The sequence below is a fragment of the Mytilus trossulus genome, chromosome 1, assembly GCF_036588685.1.
Source record: "Mytilus trossulus isolate FHL-02 chromosome 1, PNRI_Mtr1.1.1.hap1, whole genome shotgun sequence".
Taxonomy (NCBI): Eukaryota; Metazoa; Mollusca; class Bivalvia; order Mytilida; family Mytilidae; genus Mytilus; species Mytilus trossulus.
Window position 1 is genome coordinate 8364633 of NC_086373.1, and position 26848 is coordinate 8391480.

The 26848-nt window shown below is 31.4% G+C and overlaps 2 protein-coding genes across 5 annotated transcripts in view; one reads left to right on the forward strand and one right to left on the reverse strand.

Moving 5' to 3' along the window:
- Positions 1-5013, reverse strand: part of LOC134714337 (ADP-ribosylation factor GTPase-activating protein 1-like) — a 44746-nt gene extending 39733 nt beyond the window's left edge. For both annotated transcript variants that reach the window (XM_063575587.1, XM_063575579.1), the window contains exons 1-2: positions 4813-5013; positions 426-535 (exon numbers count right to left, since the gene is read on the reverse strand). In XM_063575587.1, coding sequence (XP_063431657.1) covers positions 426-535; positions 4813-4872 — 170 coding nt within the window. In that variant the 5' untranslated portion in view covers positions 4873-5013. The remainder of the gene's footprint in view (positions 1-425; positions 536-4812) is intronic.
- A 144-nt stretch (positions 5014-5157) lies between these two features.
- LOC134714353 (transcription initiation factor TFIID subunit 2-like) overlaps positions 5158-26848 on the forward strand; it is a 29750-nt gene continuing 8059 nt past the window's right edge. For all 3 annotated transcript variants that reach the window (XM_063575600.1, XM_063575596.1, XM_063575608.1), the window contains exons 1-26: positions 5158-5333; positions 7925-7977; positions 9112-9183; positions 9652-9743; positions 10076-10194; positions 10656-10803; positions 11381-11575; positions 13464-13566; positions 13907-14025; positions 14765-14878; positions 15332-15431; positions 15941-16138; positions 16547-16639; positions 16918-16979; positions 17534-17648; positions 17837-17946; positions 18124-18189; positions 18462-18594; positions 19014-19133; positions 19577-19717; positions 20257-20367; positions 21827-21909; positions 22681-22797; positions 23114-23253; positions 24283-24352; positions 26569-26673. In XM_063575600.1, the coding sequence (XP_063431670.1) occupies positions 5288-5333; positions 7925-7977; positions 9112-9183; positions 9652-9743; positions 10076-10194; positions 10656-10803; positions 11381-11575; positions 13464-13566; positions 13907-14025; positions 14765-14878; positions 15332-15431; positions 15941-16138; positions 16547-16639; positions 16918-16979; positions 17534-17648; positions 17837-17946; positions 18124-18189; positions 18462-18594; positions 19014-19133; positions 19577-19717; positions 20257-20367; positions 21827-21909; positions 22681-22797; positions 23114-23253; positions 24283-24352; positions 26569-26673 (2825 nt within the window). In that variant the 5' untranslated portion in view covers positions 5158-5287. The remainder of the gene's footprint in view (positions 5334-7924; positions 7978-9111; positions 9184-9651; positions 9744-10075; positions 10195-10655; positions 10804-11380; positions 11576-13463; positions 13567-13906; positions 14026-14764; positions 14879-15331; positions 15432-15940; positions 16139-16546; positions 16640-16917; positions 16980-17533; positions 17649-17836; positions 17947-18123; positions 18190-18461; positions 18595-19013; positions 19134-19576; positions 19718-20256; positions 20368-21826; positions 21910-22680; positions 22798-23113; positions 23254-24282; positions 24353-26568; positions 26674-26848) is intronic.

The following is a 26848-nucleotide window of genomic DNA, read 5'->3' on the forward strand; positions in this document are numbered from 1 at the left end:
CTTTTGGCCCCTAATTCCTAAAATGTTTGGACCAAAACTCCCAAAATCAATACCAACCTTCCTTTTGTGGTCATAAACCTTGTGTTAAAATTTCATAGATTTCTATTCACTTTTACTAAAGTTAGAGTGCGAAAACTAAAAGTATTCGGACAACGACGACGACGACGACGACGACGACAACGTGATAGCAATATACGACGAAATTTTTTTCAAAATTTGCGGTCGTTTAAAAAAAGTGCAGAAATGTAAAATAAAATTTGCTTTATTTTGCACTGAATGTTATAATTATTTTATCCGAAAGCATAAGAAAACAATCTTTCCTATCAGAATTGTCACCAGACAGAGGAAAAATATTGTTTAATTACTAACACAGTTTTGTTTTAAATTCAGCAAACATTCATTATGATTCTTCAATTTAGTTTTACCTTAAATGTACACCTAGTCCTCTGTGTTTGCCTGAACATTCTAAACAGATCCATATTCCATATGTCACACTGACCCATTGGGGATTGTGTCCTCCACATTCAAAGCAGGTCTAAAATAAAGTTAACATAGATTGCATTTCATACACCATATCTGTTATTTTATACAAGTAATTTTACATCAAAATATACAAGTAATTTCAATTTGGAAATTACAGCTTTACTCAACTGATTGAAACTTTTTATAATTCAAACTATAATCTTTAACTTCTGTCGTTCATCTATTTCTAAAACTCTGTCGTTACTTACATTGTAAGTCAAGTATCAACACTATTTGTTTTATTGGAATTTCAGCTTATTCAGCCCCCTTGTTTTACATGTATACTCCTCCAAAGCAAATACAAAATTTTAGACATAACTGAAATTGACTGTAAAATGACACTTTTAGCAAAAGTAAAATAACACTTTTAGCAAAAGTAAAATAACACTTTTAAGCAAATAAAGTAGTTCACCAAAGTTTGATTGATTTTATAACTGATAAAACTGACAACCCTATTACAAGAGGTGATCAGGCCATAATAAATAATAGGTTTGTTTGCCCAAACGCTACCTACCCAAAAAAAAGCTGCCTTCTCAAATTCTTTTATTGTCCTGATTTGAAGAAGGTTTTTTTTTAATCAAATAGGCATGAAGACTAATAAACATCTGATACTAAAATTTCTTTTTTTTTTAAAAAAGAAAGAAAATGCCTACCTACCTACCCACTGTCTCAACCTGTGGGTAGGGTTTGGGCAAACCAAAATATTTTTAAGTGTGGCCTCATCAACCATCTTTAAGGGAAATGTTTTTTACTTTTTTGTCACAAAAGTAAAAAAATATCAGCACAAGTTGAACAAGACTTATAAGTTTTCATAGATAGACAAAATCTGTAATTCCTGATGAATACAAGTTTTTCTCTTTGGTGACTAAATGGAAGAATATAGAAATATTTTAGAAAATTCACAGCCTTTCCCTTGTAGTTTTATAAAATTGAGAATGGAAATGGGGAATGTGTCCAAGAGACAACAACCCGACCATAGAACAGACAACAGCAGAAGGTCACCAACAGGTCTTCAATGCAGCGAGAAATTCCCGCACCTGGAGGAGTTCTTCAGCTGGCCCTAAACAAATATACTAGTTCAGTGATAATGAATGCCATACTTAACTCCAAATTGTATACAAGAAACTAAAATTAACCAGATGCTTCGCAGGGCGTAGCTTTATACGACCGCAGAGGTTGAACCCTGAACAGTTGGGGCAAGTATGGACACAACATTCAAGCTGGATTCAGCTCTAAATTTGGATTGTGATTAAATAGTTGGCACAGCATAGGTTTCTGACACAGAATGAATGTGTTCTAATGAACTTAAATTCTTTGTTTTCTCTTAGAGCAATTCACTATGCTGTTCAATATTAATCCTCTCAAAAAAATGTTTGAAGATATTTTCTTTTTATTTATGAAATTTCAAATGACAAAAATTGAACCCAATTTTTTAATCACATCCCCCTTTCCCTTATTCCAAAACTAATCTCAATTAAAATATTCTAATGGAGTTTGCAACAATAACTACTCATTTAAATACATCATAAAATATTAAGATGTAGAAAACTGCTTGTTATCACTGAATGGTAAAGATTATTTAAATTTATCAGTTGGTAGTAAAAAGTGAATATACATTGTATATTGTATATAACAAAGATTTAAGTTGATTCTGGACAAAGAAAGATAACTCCAATTAAAAAAAATCTTGCAATAAGATATTTCTTGCTTACTATTTTGGACAAAGAAAGATAACTCTAATTAAAAAAACTGTTGGGACCAAAACTCCCAAAATCAATACTAACTTTCCTTTTATGGTCATTAACCTTGTGTTTAAATTTCATAGATTTCTATTTACTTATACTAACGTTATGGTGCGAAAACCAAGAAAAATGCTTATTTGGGTCCCTTTTTGGACCCTAATTCCTAAACTGTTGGGACCTAAACTCCCAAAATCAATACCAATCTTCCTTTTGAGGTCATAAACATTATGTTTAAATTTCATTGATTTCTAATTACTTAAACTAAAGTTATTGTGCGAAAACCCAGAATAATGCTTATTTGGGCCCTTTTTGGCCCCTAATTCCTAAACTGTTGAAACCAAAACTCCCAAAATCAATCCCAACCTTTCTTTTGTGGTCATCAACCTTGTGTCAAAATTTCATAGATTTCTATTGACTTAAACTAAAGTTATAGTGCGAAAACCAAGAAAATGCTTATTTGGGCCCTTTTTGGCCCCTAATTCCTAAAGTGTTTGGACCAAAACTCCCAAAATCAATACCAACCTTCCTTTTATGGTCATAAACCTTGTGTTAAAATTTCAGAGATTTCTATTCACTTTTACTTAAGTTAGAGTGCGAAAACTAAAAGTACTCGGACGACGACGACGCCAACGTGATAGCAATATACGACGAAAATTTTTTCAAAATTTGCAGTCGTATAAAAATAGTACAAGACTAACAAAGGTTAGCGGCTACGGACTTGGGACAGGCGCAAAAAAAGCGGCGGGGTTAAACATGTTTGTGAAATCTCAAAAGAACTACTAATATCTACATTAAAAACATCCGGTAACAAGTAAACGTAGCTGAGATGAAACCTAATAATTTACATAAATAAAAGGGTACATATTTACGCAAGTGATTGTTTTTCAATCCTAATTTACAAATAAAATGATTCAGATGCTTAATGTTATCAGGTCCGTTCGTGCACAATACACTTTCGCACCCTACACGTTCATACCTCACATGTTCCCACCCAAGGTTGGTTCGCACTCTACACGTTCGAGCCCAATTTTAATTCAAATTCCAGTTGAATAATTGGAAAATCATGATTGTTCTTTTAATTGCTTTGGTGTAAATACTGAATGTATTTATAGCTTGGTATGAGTTAAACATTGAAGATTTTAAATGAAAAACACAAAAGATAACAGCTTGTTCCCTTAGATCTGAAACAATGAAACATAGCAATACACTATAATTACCAAAACATGATAAAATCTATTCAAAACACACAAAAAAAACGTAGTCAGAATCTCACTTCATTTTGAAACAAGTAAATGAAACAAAGTTATAGCAATACACTCACCAAAACATGTTTAAGAGTTATTCAACACAAAACAAAACGTTGACAGAAGCCCACCTTCTTTAGAAAGGAATATATTTATTTTTTTAACAATACACTATCCAAAACATGATTAAGATTTATTCAAAACAAAAAAAAATTGCTGTCCCACTTTGTTTTGAGACAATGAAAACAATTATACTTTAACTTATAAGAATACTAAATTTTTGTACTTGCCAAAACTTGATTACAAAGTTATTAAACACAAAACCAATTAAAATTGGGCGTGAACATGTGGGGTGCGAATGGACTTTGGGTGCGTACATGTAGGGTGCAGTGAAAGGGGGTGTGAATGTGAATGGGCGCGAACGGACCCGGATTGATGCTTAATCATGTGTAAAGATTGGTGTCAGGAATCGGACGTTGTTATGAAACTGTAATGCACAGAAACAGATGCTGCATACAGAGGTTCAATGATTTTAAAGTCGGCACCATAGGTCTTCAGAAGACTTGAAGTCTTCTTCCACCAACATGACCAAAAAGGGAATGGTACCATACAAACATTTATATGGGGACGAAGTCCCCAATAACAGTAGAAAATTCAATAAAAATAAGAAAAATCGGGAAAATTTCCCGAATTTTTCATTGTACTAATGAACTCAAAATTGTTTAATTTTTTTTATGTCATGTTTTGAAATCCCGGACCTGCGCAGAAATCTACAATGTACTTCCTTTTTCCGGTCTTGTATTGTATGAATCTTTGAGTAAAATATATATTTATCAGTCTAGTATAAAATAGGAAGGAATGCAATACCAATTTCATTTTTAATAATTCTTTGATATGAAAAAACGTTACCTGATGCTAGGGTTTCTTTGTTTACATTCAATATGACGTCATAGTTAAATAACGTCACAACTATAATGCCTAACTACAGAACCAAAATCGGAAACGTTACGGTATTTCCGTTTCTTTGTTTTAACAAATATTTAAGTTACAAAAAAATAATTCATACAGACCGTCCCCATTGTCAGGTACTGCCTGCCTCATATTATGCTGTAGTGGCTAGTGCCCAGAAATTATGAACTATATATCACTCTGTTAAAGTTGATAGGCAAACAAGGGGTCGATTGCAAATAGCTGTTTTAATCTTAGGAAAGGAATAAAATGAAAACTGAAAATAAATTGGATCATAAATGGGCTTTAAAGTGTGATTGGTAAATGGATACAGTAAGAATACACAAAAATAATACACTGTTGTCATCTTTAAGCTTCAAATCCTTCAGCACACGTCTGGTTCTTGGGCTGGCCATCTCTTATGTGTGTTTCTATAGTATAAGGTTGTCCTTATGGTCGAGTTTGCCTAAAAAGTCCCTTAAACGTGGGATGAGACGTGTGAGTTGTCAGACTTCGTTTGACATCAGCATGTAAAGCTACTTCAATTTGAAAATAAAAAATGAACTAAAAAACGGATAAGAAGTAATATAGCACATATTTAAGTACTAAAATAATATCACAAACTATTAAGACCATATGCCATTTTTAATTCAGTATGACAATAAATAAAGTAAATGGTGCGAAACTAATATGACCAATAAATGGCGGCGCCCATGAAATAAGAAATAAATATTATTATTGTCTGTTTTTTTGTTGATTTGTTGGAAATATTCAAAAGCATGCTTCTGACAGATATGGATTGATAAGACATAGAAATATTTATTGTCAATAATGAAGAAAGAAGGCAAAGGAGATGGACAAAGACCGTTTAAAATAGGTAAATAGCATCTTTCTAATTATGATACTCACATAAGTTATAACTTATGAATAAGCCACAAAATGTGCACCATAATTCAGTTATCTTTTTTGTAACCCCCATTGACATAATGAGGGGAAAGGACCTTTTTTGGGACTCCAGGATGGAGTGTTTTTAAGCTCAGGATTTCGGGATTGACCCTTTTGGGATTTGGGATCTCTTGATTTGAATTTCAGGATACTTGGATTTAGTTTTATTTTAATTTGGGACGTTTGGATTTCATGATTAATATGAGACGGTATCGGGATCGTTCGCCCTAATAACGTGTTCGCCCTGGGTACGTTCGCCCTGAGTTCGTTCGCCCAGAGAGTCCGTTCGCCCTACTAAAAAAATATTGATATTCAGGGCATTGAAGTTGAAAAAACTTATTCAGATATTTCTATGGTATATATTCTTGAAATTTATCGAAACAGGGAAATATTTAAAAGTTTATGGCTTGTTTAGGATTGTTAACTGTTCAATGACAAAATAATTCGGATCACTGATTATTGTGATACTTGTCTTTTGATTGATTATTAATAAAAATCAAACGTTTTGTTTTGGTAAAATATTCAGCTTGAAATTGATAAACACAATGATGTTCGAACTGTGAATCATGAAACGGATTTACAAGTTCATTATTATACTCGGAGACAGTTCTAGTCTCAGTTATACTGCATACATTCATGATTGACAGCTGAATACAATCATTTTGTTAACAAATATCAATAAAAAGAAATACATTGTATACCAATTCTACTCTGTAAATCAAAGAGAAAATGATAAAATGATTGCGGCAATATAAATATTCTGTCAATTTGTTAACAAACTTTAACATAATTTGTTCAAATACTTAAAATTATGCGACTGGACAACAAACAGAAAAAAATAAAAAATATGGGCGAATGGACCCTGGGCGAACAGGTATCAGGGCGAACACGTAGTATGGCGAACGTGAATCAGGGCGAACGGACCCGGATTCATATGAGACAGGCATAACATGTGAATGGGGACGAAGTCTATATGTATTATTTTTTTTAATTCAAACATGTTAATAAAAGAAACGGAAATACCGTAACGTTCCCGATTTTGGTTCTGTTGTTAGGGATTCAGCTGTGACATTCTGTAAGTGATGAGATCATATTCAATGTAAACAACAAAAAAAACTCTTTCATCAGGTAACGTTTTTTCATGTCAAACAATTATTAAACATGAATTTGTATTGAGTTCCAATCTTATATTTTACTAGACTAAACATGACCGGAAAGGAGTTAGATTTCTGTGCAAATGTGGGGAAAACTGGGACATGAAGTAGATATGAAAAAAAAAGTTAAAGCTTTTGAGTTCATTAGAAGAAGGTAAAAGTTGGGAACTTTTCCTGATTTTTTTTTTGATTTTTTTTGATTTTTCTACCATGTTCTACTTTGATTATATCAGCTCAGGATTTTGGGATCATGACCCCACCGGATTTTAAACAACTGTCATACTTATTGTCATATTCCTGACTTGGTATGTACAGGTATTTTCTTAGGTAGAAAATGGTGGATTGAAGCTGGTTTTATAGCGCTAAACTTTTCATTTGTTTGACAGGCACATCAAATTCCCTTTTATTGACAATATAAAAGACCTTGTGAAATAAATGCCTTTTGTATCTACAATACACTGATACATCCCTCAAACATCTCTGAGAATGCAGGACATGGCTTTAAAGTTTAAATTTTGCAAATTATTTCTTGATGGGCATGCCCCCTTACCCCTACATGTATATGTAGCAAGTACTTACTTGTGTACTGACACACACCCCAAAATACTGACAAAAAGTATTCAGACAACTGATTGTGTGCATAATGAGTAAACAGCTCTGGACTCATTTTAGAATGTATAATATAATTTTCACTTTTAAATTGCCAATATTCTTGATGTGATTTGTGGGAAACAATAGAAGTTCCTTCCCCTTTATTTTATTCAAAGTCCTGATAGAAAAGTTTCTAGAGACTACATTTATTTTAGTGCAAATTGTGTGGAAGTTGAAAAAGACAACAATTTAGGATTTACATGTATTAGTTTCTATTGATTTTTCTTCTGATATTGAGGAATTTGTCCTCATCAAATATATATAAATACATCTTTATCAATAAATGTTACATGGCTTTATAAAGTTTCAGTAAGTCATGGAACAAAGTTATTGAAATCTTTTTTTTCTCTGGTGGTCCTTGAAAACAAACCTGCTTGTCCTCACTACAATTTTCATCATACATGTACATGTACTAATATTTTTTTGTAACATTTTAATAGTTAAAACCTTTGGATCACCCCTTTTCCAAAACTTTGAATGTACATTAAATGAAAACTTATACAGAACAAAAAAAATGAAAATATTTGTTAAAATTCATTATTAAATTATGAACTGATGTACTATGATGATACTCTCAGTTTATATAGTAAAAATATAGGAAAATATGTTATATAGACACAATAAATCAAATTTTCCATAAATTGTATTTGATGATCATGATGATGCTAATTATTGAATAATACAAATTCAAGCTTGAAAAACTTCCATTTTTCTGCAGCTCATCAGACTTTGTGCATAAGAGCAATTAACTTTAACAGAAGATCAGTTGTGGTGAGTATATTTACTCTTTATTAAGCCTTATTTGTGGCTTATTTTGTAACATCCTTGAAATAGATATATATTAAAAGTAGCTAAATGACGTTGGTTTTCACAGAACTAGTTCAAATTTTGTTTAAGGGCCAGATCAATTGGTGGCCTTTAGCTGTTTTCTGCTCTTTGGTTAGGTTGTTCTGTAATTTTAAATATAAATATATGTATAATATGTACCTAGACTTGGTATGGGTGCTCATAAGACAACTCTCCACCCAAGTCACAATTTGTAAGAGAAAACCATTAAAGTTCATAGTACAATCTTCAACTAGGAGCCTTGGCTCACACCGAACAGTATTAAAGTTGTAAGTTAGAGGGCCCTAAAATCAACTAGTGTAAAACCAGTCAAACGGGAAAAACAATATTCTAATCTATACAAAAAAACAGAAACAAGAAATACTTATGAACCACATCAACAAACAACAACTACTGAATGTCAGGTTCCTGACTTATGACAGGTGCAAATAAATGCAACAGATACCAACCTTCACCCTTACCCAAAACAATAGTCATGTGTAACATCACAATATACATGTAGAAAGACACACTATAAAATATTAATTGAAATGGCTCAACTAAATCCAAAGACATATTAACACAAGTTATATACTCATAATACTGAATGAAAATATTTGATCTACATAAATGACACAATGTTCAATGTAAATACAAATCAATGAAATATGTTTGCATTATTTGTAAAAGCCATTCCATAATATATGACGGTCACTGGATTTGGCACACACGTTATATAGAAATAAGAAGTCACAATGTGTAAAAAGTAAACAATTATAGGTCAAAGTACAGCCTTCAACATTGAGTCTTGGCTCACACCAAACAGAAAGCTATAAAAGACCCCAAAATGACTAGTGTAAAACAATTCAAACAGGAAAACCAATGGTTTAATCCATATAAAAACACTAATGCACGTCACCAACAAACAACAACACCTGAACAAAAGCAGGAAGTTTAAAGATTTTAACACGAGCAGTGTAACATTATAACATAGAAAGACAAAAACTATGCAAATGGTCAACTTCACAATTTGTTATACTGTTATGCTGAATTATAAAGTTTCTATTTTTGTGTCTTTAGGGATATGTAGAGCTAGCCATACATCCACTGGTGCCAAACCTTAGAAGGGTCAAGATTAACAGTAAGCAATGCAATATCCTTTTAATTATTTTATTAATAATTTATTATATATCCTTTTAATCATTTTATAATCAATTTGTATTTTTAGAAACAACTACCAAAAGATACATATGAGCCATTTTATGAAGAGTATTTTCAGAAATCAGACTATTTTTTAAAAGATTGAGTACCGGTACATGTATTATTAAAAAAAGAAATTTGAATATTTGAACAGGTTTAGATATCACCAGTTATAAATGCAGGTGCAGTAAAATGCAACAGGTTTCAACATTTTAACAGGAGCCAACCTTTGTTATCTCTTTTGACAATTTTCAACATCCCTATAACAACATTTTTAGGAGCTTCCATATTTTGAAGACTGAAGTCTGAATTATGCAGATGTATGATTAAAGCAAAACACAGTAGTTTTCAACTGATTATTTTTTTATTTTTTTGTGATTGATAAATATTAATATAGATATTGTTCCTTAACATTTGATAAGAATTTATCAAGTGACCATCAATGAGCAATGGGACGCCAGATTCCTGTACAATGATCCATCACTGGAAATCTGTCAAGGAGATGCTAAACAGTAAGTGGCATTTTACATTTCTTCTGATTTTCTGATTATTCAAATTATCCAAATAAACCTAAAGTTTGAGGCTTATATTTTAAAGTTATATTATTATTTTGTTTTTACATGTCCAACACTGACAGGACTTATTATGGTATTTATTTTTCTGTTCATGGATCATACTAAATACTAAATACTAGAGAATTCTTTAATTTAATTTATATAGCGTCACAAATTTTCATTCAGCAAACATGAAACACAGTTTTGGAATTAGAAGTTGTACACACATATTATACATGTATCTGGCTCCTGAAACATACCATTTTAATAATCAAAGAATGTTATTTCAGACGTAATCTTGATTATTTCCAAAACTTCCATTTGACCTCTATGACAACAGTTGACCCTGACACTGGTAATGGAGAAGTTACGATAAGAATGCCACCAGAATCACATCCTTTGATATCAGGTAGATCACTCTGTCAAAAACCATCTTGTGTTGGTTTGTGAACTGCAGATAAACACCAAAGTGAACATCAATCATGCATTTAGGGCCGTCATCACTTCCTTTTGGAACTTGGTTCTGCAAACTTTCTAATATGTTTTGATTAATACAAAGTAACTTGGTTTCAACTTTACATCAACATAAATATTGTGGTAAAGATACGGAATCTCTACACTATTGCACCTATAAAATATAACTTTCAGCATTTAAAAACATACTTATTGTTGTTACATATATTGGTAAGGCAGAATAAATAGCTTTAGGTATCTATTTAGTAAGTTGAAAATTTTATGTCACATACATTTGTTTAATCATTCAAATAACCTGTGGGGACATATTCATTTCTTGTCAAAAAAAGTCTGAAAATCATCAATCCTATATATCTCTTAAAAAAAGACTATTTTGATTGTTGTTTTACATTTCAGAGTTAAGACCATTCAAAGTATGCATAGAATTTTCGCTAGAACAGCCAAAGGGAGGAATTCACTTTGTAACTCCTAATATGGAAGGTACACCAGCAGAGAGGAGTTGTCATTTGTTTACTTATAAAAGTTTATATGAAAATTCATCAAGGTACAGAATAATCATCCTCTACCGTTTTGTTTTAATTTCTTTAAATGGTTGTGATTACATTTTGTTGTTCATTGGGTATCTGTCATGAAAGTGTCAAAGCTACATACACCAAAAAGATAAATGCATAATTTTGAAGAATGTATTGCTGATATCTTATAAGTCTTTAAGTTTGAATTAGAAATAGAATTTGGACATTTGTAAATAAGAAAGCAACAAAAAGACATAATAAAGACAACAAGAGGTCAACTTATACTTTTAATTCATCTTGATATGATCTAGTCAATGCTAGTAAATTATTGAATCAGTAAAATATCAAAATCTTTTCATTAATTCCATTGGCATTATGATGTTTATTTTCTACACATACATGCACTGGCATTTTTTTATATACCAGTTGCCAATTTGATATATGAAAGCATATTTAAACCGTTGCACACAATGGAATAAGAAATTAATTTCACTTTATCTCTAGAAATATATGACTCCAAATTCACAAAAATATCTAGATTTATAGCGATGTTTCTGTAAAACAAATTATTTGTTTACCAATGTTTTATGAATAAACGTCTCTTTATAGGATGTGGTTCCCCTGTATTGATACCTTCTCTGAACTATGTACCTGGAAGATAGAGATTACTACAGAAATGGACATGACAGCTGTGTCGTGTGGTGACCTTATAGAGGTCATGCAGATGCCAGACAGGAAGAGTAAAACATTTCATTACTTCCTGTCTACACCAACTGCAGCACCAAATATTGCATTGGCTGTTGGGTAATTTGTTTTATTGCATTATATTTTAAACGACTGCAAAAATTTAAAAAATTGGTCATATATTGGTATCATGTCAGTGTCAGCGTCGTCCAAAGACAGATGGTTTCTGATAATAGCTTAAGCAAAAGTCATTAAGATATCAATAAAATTTTAACACAAGATTTATAACTACTAAAGGAAGGTTGGGATTGATTTTGCAGGTTATGGTCCAAACAGGGGGGTTTCTTGGTTAAGGAACAATAAAGACAATCTTAAAGCAGTGTAAGGGAGGTAATCCAAAAGTAATCCAAACATTATATGTTGGATTACCTCCCTTACACTGCTTTAAAATTATGTATAAATAAATATTGTATTTTCTTGTGGTGGTTAGCTGTCAATTTACTTTAAGAAGTTACTATTACATTTATGCTGATGTATTAATTTTCTATTATAAGACTTTTAAATTATAAGATGTATTTAAATAGGTAATCATGGTTGCATCTCCAATGAAAATTTGAATTGAAATTATGACCATAACTGGAAGGAAAGAAAACAATCGGAAAAAGGGTGGGGGAGGTGAGAGAAAAAAAATTGGAGGGGGGTTGTAAAAAAAGTAATTGGGAAGGGTGATACAATTTTTTTTCAGTTTTTTTTCCGTATACAACAGCATAGTGTATTGCATAAAATCAAAGAAAAGGGGGGTAAATTTTTTTTTTGGGGGGGAAAGGGGGGGGGGGGCAATTCACAACAGCACAGTGTATAAGATAAAGTTGTTCTGAATACGAAACTTATTATGTGTCAAATATTAAATAACAATCCAAATTCAAACCTGTAGCAAGCGTGAAAATTGTGTCCATTTTACCCCAACTGTTTAGGGTTTGACCTCTGCAGTCGTATCAAGCTGCTTTTGGCAGAGCAATTTTATTTTTTTTAAGATGAAAGCTATCAAGCAATATGTAAAGTATAAACTACAATGTAAAATACTAATGTAAAATTGTTGTATAGAAGATTGTGAAAAAACAATCTACTTATTTGTCCAACATGAAAGAAATGTCATACACATATCCCTTTTGATGTGATTCCAAGATTTAGAACCAAACATTAGTTTTAACCTGGCTGATATAATGCATACAATGTACTTTTAATTTGTTGATCTTTATATCCCTGCTTTGAAAAAGTGGGTATAGTGTTTTACCTCTGTCTGTCTGTCAGTCAGTCTGTCCCATGAATATTTTCGTCACATTTTTTTCAGGAACTACAAAGCCAGGATTTCTGAAATTTGGTTTCAGGATTTATATAAGTCAACTATACCATGTGATGTGTTTTCATATTTATCTCTCGACAACCTCCTGTTTACTAAATACTTCTATCATATTACACATGATGGCCGAGTTGAAAATTTTCATCACATTTTTCTCAGGAACTAAAATGCCAGGATTTCTGAAATTTGGTTCAGGGTTTATATGTCAACTTTACATTGTGATATCTTTTTAGATTCATCACTCGATATCTTTCTGTTTACCGAACACTTACATATTTTACACTATTAACATTATCCACTTGGGGCGGGGGTATCATCAGTGAGCAATAGCTCACAGTTACATTTGTTTATCTTGCCTACCAGGTGGTATAAAAAAGAGAAGTTCTATCATTAAGGCCATAACGGAGTTTTATAAATTGCTGTTTAAGTTATATTTATTTGAGTTATTAGGCATGTTTCAGTATCAGTATAGAATTAATCATAATGTATTTGAATATGTTACATACAGATGTCAATCTTATATTTTGTAGTCACAAATTTAAAATAAATAATCACTTGTCAAATAAAATATAATGTTAATAATCCAATAAGTGTCAATATTTGCTTGCTTATCATTATCACAGATCAAATTGAGTTAATATTTTGCAGACCGTTTGAGATTTTGGTAGATCCAAACATGCATGAAGTCACACACTTTTGTCTGCCACATCTGACAGAAATCCTGAAGCATACTACCGGTTACATACATGAGGTAGGAAAACATGGCCTATACAAAACGTTAATAACTTTTTATTCTGTATATTTCATTTGATCCATTTCTATTTCAATACGTTTCAATCAGTGACAACTCTTTTTAAAAATAACTGTGAACTAAAAAAATTATGAACAGATATTTTCAATAGAATGTTATGTTTACTACCTATTTGTCCTTCTTAACTTTATATCACAAAAAATGTACATGTATTATGTACTATTTTTTCTTTTAGAAAATGTAAAACCTTGACTGCTTTGTTGATAACAAAGTGAGAAGATAAAGATTATTTTTTGTAATGTGCAAGTTTTTTATACTTTGAACTGATGTATAATTGAAGGCTTTTGAGTTCTATGAAGAGTTACTATCCAGTAGGTATCCATATTCCTGTTATAAACAAGTGTTTGTAGACGAAAGTTTCATTGACATGGATCCATATGCTACGATGACAATATTTAGGTAAGATTAATTCACAACTCTATTATGTTTGTTTTAAAAAGATTTACATGCTTTATTCATCTGGCCATTTAACACTGATGAAACATCTTAAGATATCACCATACCACATAATATTGAGTTATCTCCCTTGTCATTAGATATATTTATTATCTCCCTTGTTATTCGATATTTCAATTCGACTGAAATACTTATCTGAACACCCTTATCTCAAGAGAAGTGCAAGAGAAAGGCATTTAATTCTTACATACTTTAGAAAACTGTTTATTTTTTGATGCAGGAAAACTTTAAACATTTTATTCATTCAATATTTAGAAAATTAAACTGATAACATGTTTTTAAAAAAGTTTGAAGATGAAGTTTGATTGCAAATGAACGAACTATCATCCTTAGTTTAAATGAAGTGAATGTAGGCAAATAAAGGTCAAAATGGAACTTTCAACAATGAGCAAAAGTCTCATATTTATGAATGATTGGTCTAAAAGCCATTAAAATCAACACTTCTTGGCTGAAACCATATAATATATTCTCTGAAAACCAAAAACAGCAAAGCAATAATACTTTTGTTTTATTATCTTCATGTTGGATTACATTAATGCTATCAACATTGAAACATTACCTGAGATGTTCATTTAGGAGAATTGTGAAATGTGAATTGATGCCATGAAAATGGGTGACGCTATCAAATCAAAGTGAATGTTATAAACAATGTTGCATTAGAAATTATAATATTTTATTTTAGCACAAACCTGCTTCACTCCTCCAGAATTATAAACCAGACAATAGAGACCAGGACTCTGATGGCTGCAGCAGTAGCAGAACAATTCTTTGGCTGTTTTCTCTCCATGGCCAGCTGGTAAATCATTACTGTAGATTTAGTTGTTATCTATTTTCATGGACTTTGTGCGTATAGATGAACTACAAATGAGATTATTCAAAGAAGTATAAATTTCTTATAGGATTGAATGCGAAAATTGGCAAAACCTAAAAGTCAATTATCAAAGAAAATAGATTTTGTTTTCAATCCATGAAAAATAGTACCCATGAAATTAAATGAATCCACAAATCATTTCATATCACAGATTGATATTTCATTATTAATTGTGCATGCTCACACGTATGTCTGTGTATAAATTCAATCCAATGTATCTTTTTTTTTAATTACACATGCCATAGGAATTTATTAGTTAAAAACATTATCTCAAATTATGAGTCAATGAATAAATAAGTCCTTTCTAAAAGAGTTCAAGATATTCATTAACTTTGATTAGTTCTGTGTATCTGCATAATGTTGATGTTTTATTTTAAGGCCTGATGCATGGTTAACTGTTGGCATTGCAAAATATCTAGCTGGATTGTTTATCAAGAATAAGTTTGGAAATAATGAATACAGATATCTTGTTTCTAAGGTATATTTCTAATACTATTACATGTACTTAAATTTACTTATTTTTGAATTGTATTGTATATAAAAAGAAGATGTGGTATGATTGCCAATTAGACAACGCTTCACCAGAGACCAAATGACACAGAAATTAACAACTATAGACCATTGTACTGCCTTCAAAGCCACTAACAACTAATAAAAAAATCATGCATCTATTCTAAATTATCAATCAGTACACCATCAATATCCAATGGATTTAGTATAAAGACGTCATGAACGGTCAGAGAAATACCTGACCTTGTGCAATGCCACAATTATAGTCTTTATTTTGATTAAAGCTGATTATTTTTTATCTAGACAACATGTCTAGATGGAGATGTAAGACAGGTTTGCAGTGACATTTTTATAGTGTTTTAAATGCACCTATAAATTCTGTAGCACTAATTGCTTAGCTTTTTTTTTAACCATTTATTTGTTTCACATAGTTTGATAGTTGTCCAAAGATTGTGTGTATTTCTGTCATATTTATAGGAAATGAGGCTTGTGCAGGACTATGAACACAGGGTTGGTGGAATAGTATTAGATCCTGCAGCCAAACATGGGACACATCACTTCTTTGTATGGCATAGACAGACTATTTCTCCTAACTATGCTGAAATATTTCAGAAAAAGGCTCATCTTATTCTCAGAATGTTTGAAATTAGAATAGGACAACAACTTCTCATTCAGGTAATTTATTGACAAATATATTTATACTATTTTGTCTTTAATTCACAAACACTGCATTTCACTTTGCTAACATTATGTCACTAGCACCATTATGCCTTTGATAGTCTCCAGACAATAATAACCTTGACATCATATAAAGATTGGCAAAAGGCCAGAAAGCGTGAGGTACACTATTTTTGGGGTTTCATAATGAGATTGAAATTTGGAACACACAGGGTTGAGTGTAAAGACAGTCTTTTTGTAAATGATTAAAGCAAAATAATTGGCCTAAATTTTCTGCAAGAATTGGCAGGAAACCAGTTTAATTGGGGTCCTTTTTTCCAAGATTTTACTGTATGATGTTTCAGGAAATATAAACCTAAGTAAAGATTTACAAAATGTGAAATACATACATATATCTAATTACAGGTTTTGAATAAGCTGCTAGCTTTGGCTGTTTCCTCAGCACAACAAAAGTTCTTAGCCAATACATGGGGTAATACACTTCTATCTACCAGTTCTGTAAGTATTGTAACTTCTATATTTGATCTTGAATGACCTCCAAAGATAATGGTTGAATGACGTATACAGACTGGTTAAAAAAAAATGTCCATAAAAGAAAAGAAAAAGCATAGGTGTATGCTCATTCAGTTTAGAATGCTTTCATGAAATCCTTTGAAATTTTTCAATCTTAAATGCATTTATAATTGTTAATCAAATTAACTCATAGTCAGTAAAACTTAGTAAGTGAATAATTTCAAAACTGGAGTCCTAAAATATTATGTTGATTCTTATTTTAGTTCACAAAGATCATTTCCACAGTAACTGGTAAAGATATTCAGCCATTCTTGGACTTATGGGTGTATCCTTTAGATCACATCAGTTTGTATATATTTTGCAACATCCTGTTAAGAATTTATGATATTTAAATAAAATGGATAATAATTACCAACCAACCACCAACACAGACTCTTAAAAAATATACGTACAAACAAAGACAAACTCTAATGAACAACACATGGTCTTGCATGGTCTGCAAATAGTAAAAAAATATTACAAGATCCCATGAGTTATGGTTCTTTAGCTAAATATGGTCCAGATACCAAGTTATAGGGATAAGATTATTTCAGAATAGTAAAAAATGTGATTAATTTTCACTGCATAAATCAAATATGGTTGAATATTACAACTTTCATATAAAGGTAAATAAATATAAACCAAATAATTTTTGCAATACGATATATTACATGTATATGTCCAACTTTAATTTTCCTCTATATGAATGCATAAACATATTAGAACATGGCAAAAATAATGCACTGCAAAGGTTCCTTAAAAAGGCTATACATGAAAAAATAACCTTTTAAGTCAATAGGTTTACAGTAAATGATTATATAGGCCTTGACTTGCAACCAGATCACAGAGTGGATGTGCTCGTTTCTTTGGTAGTTTTGTGTTTAACAGAAAGAGAAATGTTGTTGAGTTAGAAATCAAACAGGATCTGAGTGCTAAAGGAGCTCTTAAATATGTGGTAAGTTAAATATTTACAATATGTATTTTGTTGTATACAGAGCACTATAATAATTTGCGTTTGTTTATTTGTTTGTTTCAGTGTCTGACATTTTAGAAATATCAACTTCTGATGTTGTAATTAAATTGGTTACCTTGACTATGCTTTACTGAAATAAAAAAATATCTAACATTTCAAATGTTTTATAGGGTCCTTTGACAGTCACCATACAAGAATTAGATGGATCTTTCAATCATACATTTAAGATAGAGGAAAATAAGACAAAGTTTGACATCACTTGTCATTCTAAAAGTAGGAGGTAAGAAATATGTTTCGTAAATAAGACCCTGTAAATAAAATTTAAAAAAAATCAATCTGAAGCTATTATTTAAATAAAAATGCATTTTTAGTTTGGAATTTTGTTAGTACAAAAATGAAACATATGTAAATTTTAACAGTTTATTTTCTTTATAATATAAAAGTGATTTATTTGTAGAAATAAGAAGAAAAAGATACCCCTGGTAACAGGAGAGGAAGTTGATATGGACCTCAGTGCTATGGAGTATGTACTTTTAGTTTTGATTTATTTTCCAATTAATTAAGCCAGATTCTTGTTCATTTCTAGATTTAGACATTTCACCCAAAGTTTTATTACTGTAATACATGTATGACAATAATAATCATATTTTAAAATCGCTGGTAACATTCTACAACACCAAGCTCAATATTTTATCTGCATTACTATTTGTCAAAGTAATAACTGAAAATCATTCTAATGCAACATTCTTTTGTAAAGTTCATTGACTATTTAATCTTTATTATATGTCATTTTAGTGCTGATTCTCCTGTGTTATGGCTACAGATAGATCCTAAGTTAGAACTTCTGAGGCAGGTGACCTTTGAACAACCTGATTACATGTGGCAATACCAACTTAGATATGAGAGAGATGTCGTCTCACAGAAAGAGGTATAAATCACACAACTTGTTAAAAAAATTAACTCTTAGTTTTGTAAAAATATACATAGGAATCAAAGGAGATGTTAGTATACACAAATGTGACAAGAATGAAGTCATAAAACAAACACATATTTAACGCCAACACCAAATTCTCAATGTTAAAAAAAGAGGTATTCAAAAACATGAGTACCTTGACTCAAGACAAGCACACAAACTTGTAGAATTGATTGTGGGGTTTTACAGCATAAATAATATTAACAAGTTTTTATTGGTTGAGGAAGCCAGAATGCTCAGAATGAACATGACCTTTGAAAAGAAAATTTGCAATCCTAGTTAATTTAGAACAGAGATGAAAGCACCTGACACATGATTCAAACTCACAACCTCAGTGTTGACGATTAAGTGATACAGTTGTATATTCATTATAGGCTATAGCAGCTTTAGAGCATTATCCTTCACCAGCGACAAGGAAAGCCCTGACTGATGTATTAGAAAATGAACATTGTTTCTACAAAGTTAGAATAGATTCTGCTCAATGTTTAGCAAAGGTATGGTGTTATAAAAGAGAAAGCTTTGATTTTTTTTTTTATTAGAAACATGTTTTGCTGAATAGAAAAGAAATTTCAGTGTTATTTAATATAAAGGTAGATGATTTGACTTAAAATTTTCATAGTACAAATTGTTGGATTGATATTGAGAGTTTCTGATCAAAAGACAATCAATGAATAAAGTATATAGCTATGTAACTGGGTAATCCGAAGGTTTTTTCAGGAGGATAAATATTGCTTTATTCAAATTGTGAATTCTGCCATTTGCCATTGATTTATAGAATTATATCAATTATTTCTTTCTTTTTTTGGAAAAGATACTCACAAATCAAATAATCTTCGGTTTTCATTTTTCAACTTATTTTTTTGGAATCATGACAATTATATCCATGAAAGCATTGTATACATTATAACCATTTTAATATGCCGTGTTATTATTTTAGGTAGCCAACTCCATGGTAACATCATGGGCAGGACCCCCAGCAATGATGACAATTTTCAGGAAGATCTTTGGATCCCACTCTTGTCCAGCCATCATAAGACAAAATAACTTCTCAAATTTTCAGCATTATTTTCTATTAAAGGTATTTATTTGAATAAAAGGAGATGTTAACTATATGCCAATGAGACTGCAACCCAAAGACACAAATAAACAAAAGACTCTTGAAGTTATAATCAATCAGATCTGTTAATCTCTTATTCTCTGATACATGTATGTGATCATATTTATCATGCCAAATAAACATACATGCTATTATATAAAAAAGAAGATGTGGTATGATTGCCAATGAGACAACTATCCACAAAAGACCAAAATGACACAAACATTAACAATTATAGGTCACTGTACACTGCTGTATATTGCAAAAAAACTATTAAAATATAGTTATAAAATGATATTTTTACAATTGATTGAAGCATTTAAAGTAATTTCAGGACTTCAGTAGTTTCTCTCCTAATAGCCCATTACTTTTTAAGACCTAAATATTTGTTTAACAAAAGTTGCAGCTAATTGATAAATTTATACCATCCAATCAATTATACAACTAGTTTTTGTGATAAATAAATTATGGTTACTTCCAAAACATGTTTATGTGTATTGTTTATTTTAATATTATTTCAGACAATACCACGTGCCATGGCCCATTTAAGAAATCTACATGCTATATGCCCACCTGAGGTGTTTGAATTTATTATGGGATTGTTCAAGTACAATGATAACAGTAGAAATAAGGTAAAATATTGTTCAAGTCTGTTTTGCTTTGACCAATTGACATCATACAACTTTTGTTTTGTTGTGTCCGACATTTACTCTTACAATGTTAAACATTTTTTTGTAATGTCAAAATTAACAAGACCATCGATGTGTTTGTAAATGAATAATGATAGGTCATGCAGAAACGTACAAATTGTGTGATAATATTTGATATTTACACTAGAGCATGATTTTACCATTGTACCATCAGGGATCAAACCTGGGATAATATTTGGTATTTACACTAGAGCATGATTTTACCACTACCATCAGGGATCAAACCTTGGATAATATTTGGTATTGACACTAGAGCATGATTTTACCATTGTACCATTAGAGATCAAACCTGGGATAATATTTGGTATTTACACTAGAGCATGATTTTACCACTATACCATCAGGGATCAAACCTGGGATAATATTTGGTATTTACACTAGAGCATGATTTTACCACTGTACCATCAGGGATCAAACCTGGGATAATATTTGGTATTTACACTAGAGCATGATTTTACCACTATACCATCAGGGATCAAACCTGGGATAATATTTGGTATTTACACTAGAGCATGATTTTACCACTACCATCAGGGATCAAACCTGGGATAATATTTGGTATTTACACTAGAGCATGATTTTACCATTGTACCATCAGGGATCAAACCTGGGATAATATTTGGTATTTACACTAGAGCATGATTTTACCACTATACCATCAGCGATCAAACTTGGGATAATATTTGATATTTACACTAGAGCATGATTTTACCACTGTACCATCAGGGATCAAACCTGGGATAATATTTGGTACTTACACTAGAGCATGATTTTACCACTGTACCATCAGGGATCAAACCTGGGATAATATTTGGTATTTACACTAGAGCATGATTTTACCACTGAACCATCAGGGATCAAACCTGGGATAATATTTGGTACTTACACTAGAGCATGATTTTACCACTGAACCATCAGGGATCAAACCTGGGATAATATTTGATATTTACACTAGAGCATGATTTTACCACTGAACCATCAGGGATCAAACCTGGGATAATATTTGGTACTTACACTAGAGCATGATTTTACCACTGAACCATCAGGGATCAAACCTGGGATAATATTTGGTATTTACACTAGAGCATGATTTTACCACTGAACCATCAGGGATCAAACCTGGGATAATATTTGGTACTTACACTAGAGCATGATTTTACCACTGTACCATCAGGGATCAAACCTGGGATAATATTTGGTATTTACACTAGAGCATGATTTTACCACTGAACCATCAGGGATCAAACCTGGGAGAAAGTCATGACCAATTTTATAACAAAAACATCTGAAATAAATTGTCTGTACTTCTTCATATTTTGACACTTTAAAAAATTATTATTTGATTGTACTCACACATTGACAATGTTTTTAACTATTTTAGTATTCTGATTGTTACTACCGTGCCTCCTTGATAGATGCTGCTGCAGCAACAATTACACCAGCTATAACTATTGTAGGAAGTGGGTAAGTGAAAGATTATTGAATTGTTACCATCCTAATACATATAGTTGTAGACTCATAAACTGACGATACAAAGAACTGATTACACATTTTATTCATTTGGAATTATCTGTTGAAATAACAGGTTTTCCTGAAGAGAGGTCTGTGAAACCAATTCTATTGGAAAATTAATAAACAATGATTATATTTGTATTTTGAAATGTTATTGAATGCTGAACAGTTCAATATGGGTGTACGTTAGTAGATAAGATAAGCCTTCTCAAGAAGTTTCTGGTATGTAGTTTTAAAATTTAGTCAGAGAAAAAGTCTCTATTACCACTTGTTATTGATTTCTATCTTTGACATTTCATGTTGTACTATACAATGACTGTCTTTTGATGAGGTAAATATGCGGTTTTATTGACTTTTGAAAAAATGATATTGACTGAGCCGAAGTGAATATCAGTTTTTCAAAAGTCAATTAAACCCTATATTTACTGAAACAAAAGACAGTTGTTGTTTTATTCCATATTCCGAGAGAAGAAAATGTATTTAATGACAAACATTTACCAAAACAAATTTTGCATGAAACATTTTACTATAACTTTGCATGTAAAAGTGTGTGACGTTTAGTGCGGTGAATAACACTTTCTCAGGTGAATATGCTTTTTTTATTCAAAATCCAATTCATATAGAGAAACCTACAATAATAATACCAATATGGAATAATTTAATTATGGAATAATTTAAATTATTCAATATGACTGCATGTTAAAAATGCATTATTAATTTTAGTCAAGGATTGAGTACAGACAGTTTGACAACAGAGGCCAAGAGAATTCTGGAGGAAATCACACGATGTCTGAATCTAGAGAAATTATTACCTTGCTATAGACATGTAGTCACTGTCAGGTAAATACCATTATGTAATAGAAACATTGTTTTTATCTTTTATTATTGTAAATAATGGTATATAAGCCATGTGTTTTATCATCAGTTGCAAATGGTTTTCATGTCACTCTAGTATTAATGATTTAACCACTAAACATCTTTCAATGCAATTGTTGTCCATGGGATTTTATCAATTAAAATTCATTTTATATATTCCTGCAAAAAATTATGTTTTGAATCTATTTGTTGTATTTGCTTTCTTGGGTTATCATAAGTTGTCTCCCCTTTGTTAGTTTAAATGCCAGCTTTTAACTTATTGTTTGACCTATTTTTTTAGTTGTTTAAAGGCTATCAGAATACTCCAGAAGAATGGCCATTTAACAACAGATTCTACTTTCTTTATTAACTATGCTCAGTACGGTGTGTTTAGAGATGTCAGAATCACAGCTCTAGAATGTTTGGTAGATGTCATCAAAAGTAAGAAAACTTGCTATTAACAACAGATTTAATATATTTTATTTTAAAGGTTTCATTATAATATGTCAAATGTATGGATTTTTTGTGATGAGAGGTAAACAATAAATTAAAATGTTCAATGAAGTACAAATATTTTATAGGCTTGTATGTAGACTTTACCAACTATGCAAAGGCCTGTAGAGCCAGTCAAAGTTGTTAAAAACGTCCATTTGTTGGTGCGGACTTAAGGACAAACGAAAAATCAATGATTTGATACACAAGGCATTGGCTCTATCTGTTTAAAACTAATGTAATTTTACATAAGGATAAAGTTATCACAAAATTTCACATATTATATTCTATTCAAACTGTAAGTGCAAATTGTAAGCCAGACACTATTTGTAGTATTATACAGATGGGTCAAAATCTTTAATTGTTTTTACATAGACGGTAATGGTAACTTTTTTTCCTGTAGCTCAGTCCATATCGTAAACTTGGATATATATGATAGCTCGTTTCGAAGTTGTGACATTTTCACATATGTGGTTAAATTTTCGGGGTATAAAGTAAGATTTCTTTCTGTAAATTAGCATACCCCGAACATCCTTTTGTGATGGGGCTCCTTGTGGTAAAATGTCCCCTTTTTAACACAATAAGTTCTTTGAAAATTTAATACTTTGAACACATTTAATAGCTCCATAGTTTTTACACATTTATTCTATGTTCCTCTACTTTCCTAATCACCACAAATGGTTAAGTTCAGTCATTTGTAAAAAATAGAAACATGTCCAATATCACTACACAGATATTTTTCTTTAAACGTGACTTTTGAGTTCCTCATTGCGAGGCACATTAGGAATGTTGTCCCATATGGGTATTTACATGATTTGGCTGTTTTGTAGAGTATAGTTACCTATTTATTTTATAAATTTTGGATAATTTGAAAAATTAATCTTGCGTGGGAGATTTTAATATAATTTTTAGTTTGAAATAAAATAGAAGTCTTTCAAGTCCTATATGAACTTACTAATACACTGACTGTATTTTCAGCTGATCTGATGCCTGGTGATTTGTACTGGTTACTAGATCTCATTGAATCAGACAGAGACAAACATGTATGGTAGGTCTTAATTGAAACATTTATTCTTAATATAAAAATATGAGATGTGGTAAAAGTTCAAAGGTACCAGGATTATAATTTAGTAAGCCAGACACCCGTTTCGTCTACATAAGACTCATCAGTGACGCTCATATCAAAATATTTATAAAGCCAAACAAGTACAAAGTTGAAGAGCATTGAGGATCCAAAATTCCAAAAAGTTGTGCCAAATACGGCTAAGGTAATCTATGCCTAGAATAAGAAAATCCTTAGTTTTTGGAAATTTCAAAGTTTGGTAAACAGGAAATTTATAAAAATGACCACATTATTGATATTCATGTCAACACCGAAATGTGTTGACTACTGGGCTGGTGATACCCTCTAGGACGAAAAATAGCCAATAAGATAATGATCCATCAGAGACCATAGGATGGATGTAAACAACTAAAGGGCAATGTATAGCCTTCAACCATGAGTAAAGCCTATACTGTAATTTAAAAGGCCCTGGCATAAAAAAAATGTAAAAACAAATCAAAACACAAAACCAAAAGCCTGACCTATGAAAACAAAATATAGGAAAATAGATATGACACATGACAACCAAAGACAACTACTGAACTACAGACTCCTGACTTGGGACATATTTATTTATGTTATTATTTTTTTAAACAAAATCAAGATTACACAATTACAATTTATTACACAAATTTGACTTCAGTTTGCAGTAAAATATTCCTGATGTAATTTTATTTCACTTTTCAAATAGAATGCTTTATAAATTATATTCCATCACAGTAAAATCCCCTTTAAGTTGATCTTTATTCTGATATTTGAGTTTAATTTAATTATTTTTAGCTCACCTGGCCCTTCGGGCCAAGTGAGCTTTTCTCATCACTTGGCGTCCGTCGTCGTTGTCCGTCCTCGTCGTCCGTCGTCGTTAACTTTTACAAAAATCTTCTCCTCTGAAACTACTGGGCCAAATCAAACCAAACTTGGCCACAATCATCATTGGGGTATCTAGTTTAAAAAATGTGTGGCGTGACCCGGTCAACCAACCAAGATGGCCACCACGGCTAAAAATAGAACATAGGGGTAAAATGCAGTTTTTGGCTTATAACTCAAAAACCAAAGCATTTAGAGCAAATCTGACATGGGGTAAAAATGTTTATCAGGTCAAGATCTATCTGCCCTGAAATTTTCAGATGAATCGGTCAATCGGTTGTTGGGTTGCTGCCCCTGAATTGGTAATTTTGAGGAAATTTTGCTGTTTTTGGTTATTATCTTGAATATTATTATAGATAGAGATAAATTGTAAACAGCAATAATGTTCAGCAAAGTAAGATCTACAAATAAGTCAACATGACCAAAATGGTCAGTTGACCCCTTTAGGAGTTATTGCCCTTTATAGTCAATCTTTAACCATTTTTCATAAATTTAAGTAATCTTTTACAAAATCTCCACTGAAACTACTAGGCCACAATCATCTTTGGGGTATCTAGTTTGAAAAATGTGACCTGGCCATTCAACCAAGATGGCCGCCATGGCTAAAAATAGAACATAGGGGTAAAATGCAGTTTTTTGCTTATAACTATGAAACCAAAGCATCTAGAGCAAATCTGACAAGAAGTTAAATTGTTAATCAAGTCAATATCTATCTGCCCTGAATTTTTCAGATGAATTGGACAACTGGTTGTTGGGTTGCTGCCCTCCAATTGGTAATTTTTAAAGAAATTTTGTCGTTTTTGGTTATCTTGAATACTATTATAGATAGCGATAAACTGTAAACAGCAATAATGTTCAGCAAAGTAAGATCTACAAATAAGTCAACATGACCTAAATGGTCAATTGACCCCTTAAGGAGTTATTGCCCTTTATAGTCAATTTTTAACAATTTTCATTAATTTGGTAAATTTATGTAAATTTTTACCAAATAAAGTTCTCTGTTACTAATGGGCAAAGTTCATGATAGATGTAAAGAAGCAAAATCGTTCAGTAAAGTAAGAACTTCAAACACATCACCATCACCAAAATACAATTTTGTCATGAATCCATTTGTGTCCTTTGTTTAATATGCACATAGACCAAGGTGAGCGACACAGGCTCTTTAGAGCCTCTAGTTTTCATTGATTTTTTTTCCTTCCTTTGCCTTTTTCACATTTATCAAATACACATAATAAGATATTCTTTGCATGAAATTTACATCTTCTGGTATCATAATTGCCTGTTTGATTTATAAGCCATATAGCTATGAGACAGTTGATAGATAATCCACCGTTCAAAAGACAGGAACATAATCCACTACATACGGAGGACTTGGTGGAAAGGCTGTGGAAAATGATGAAGTGAGTGGGTCTTAGATGTCAGCTTTAAGTTAATCAAACTAATTAAACCAGTCAGAAAGAAAAAATCATAATTGTTATGAGGAGTTCACTTACATTATTTTCATGAAACGAAATGCTGTTATTCTGTTGGCCTTTTCAGTCATGTCATTTAACAGTAAAAGGTCTTGAGAAATAA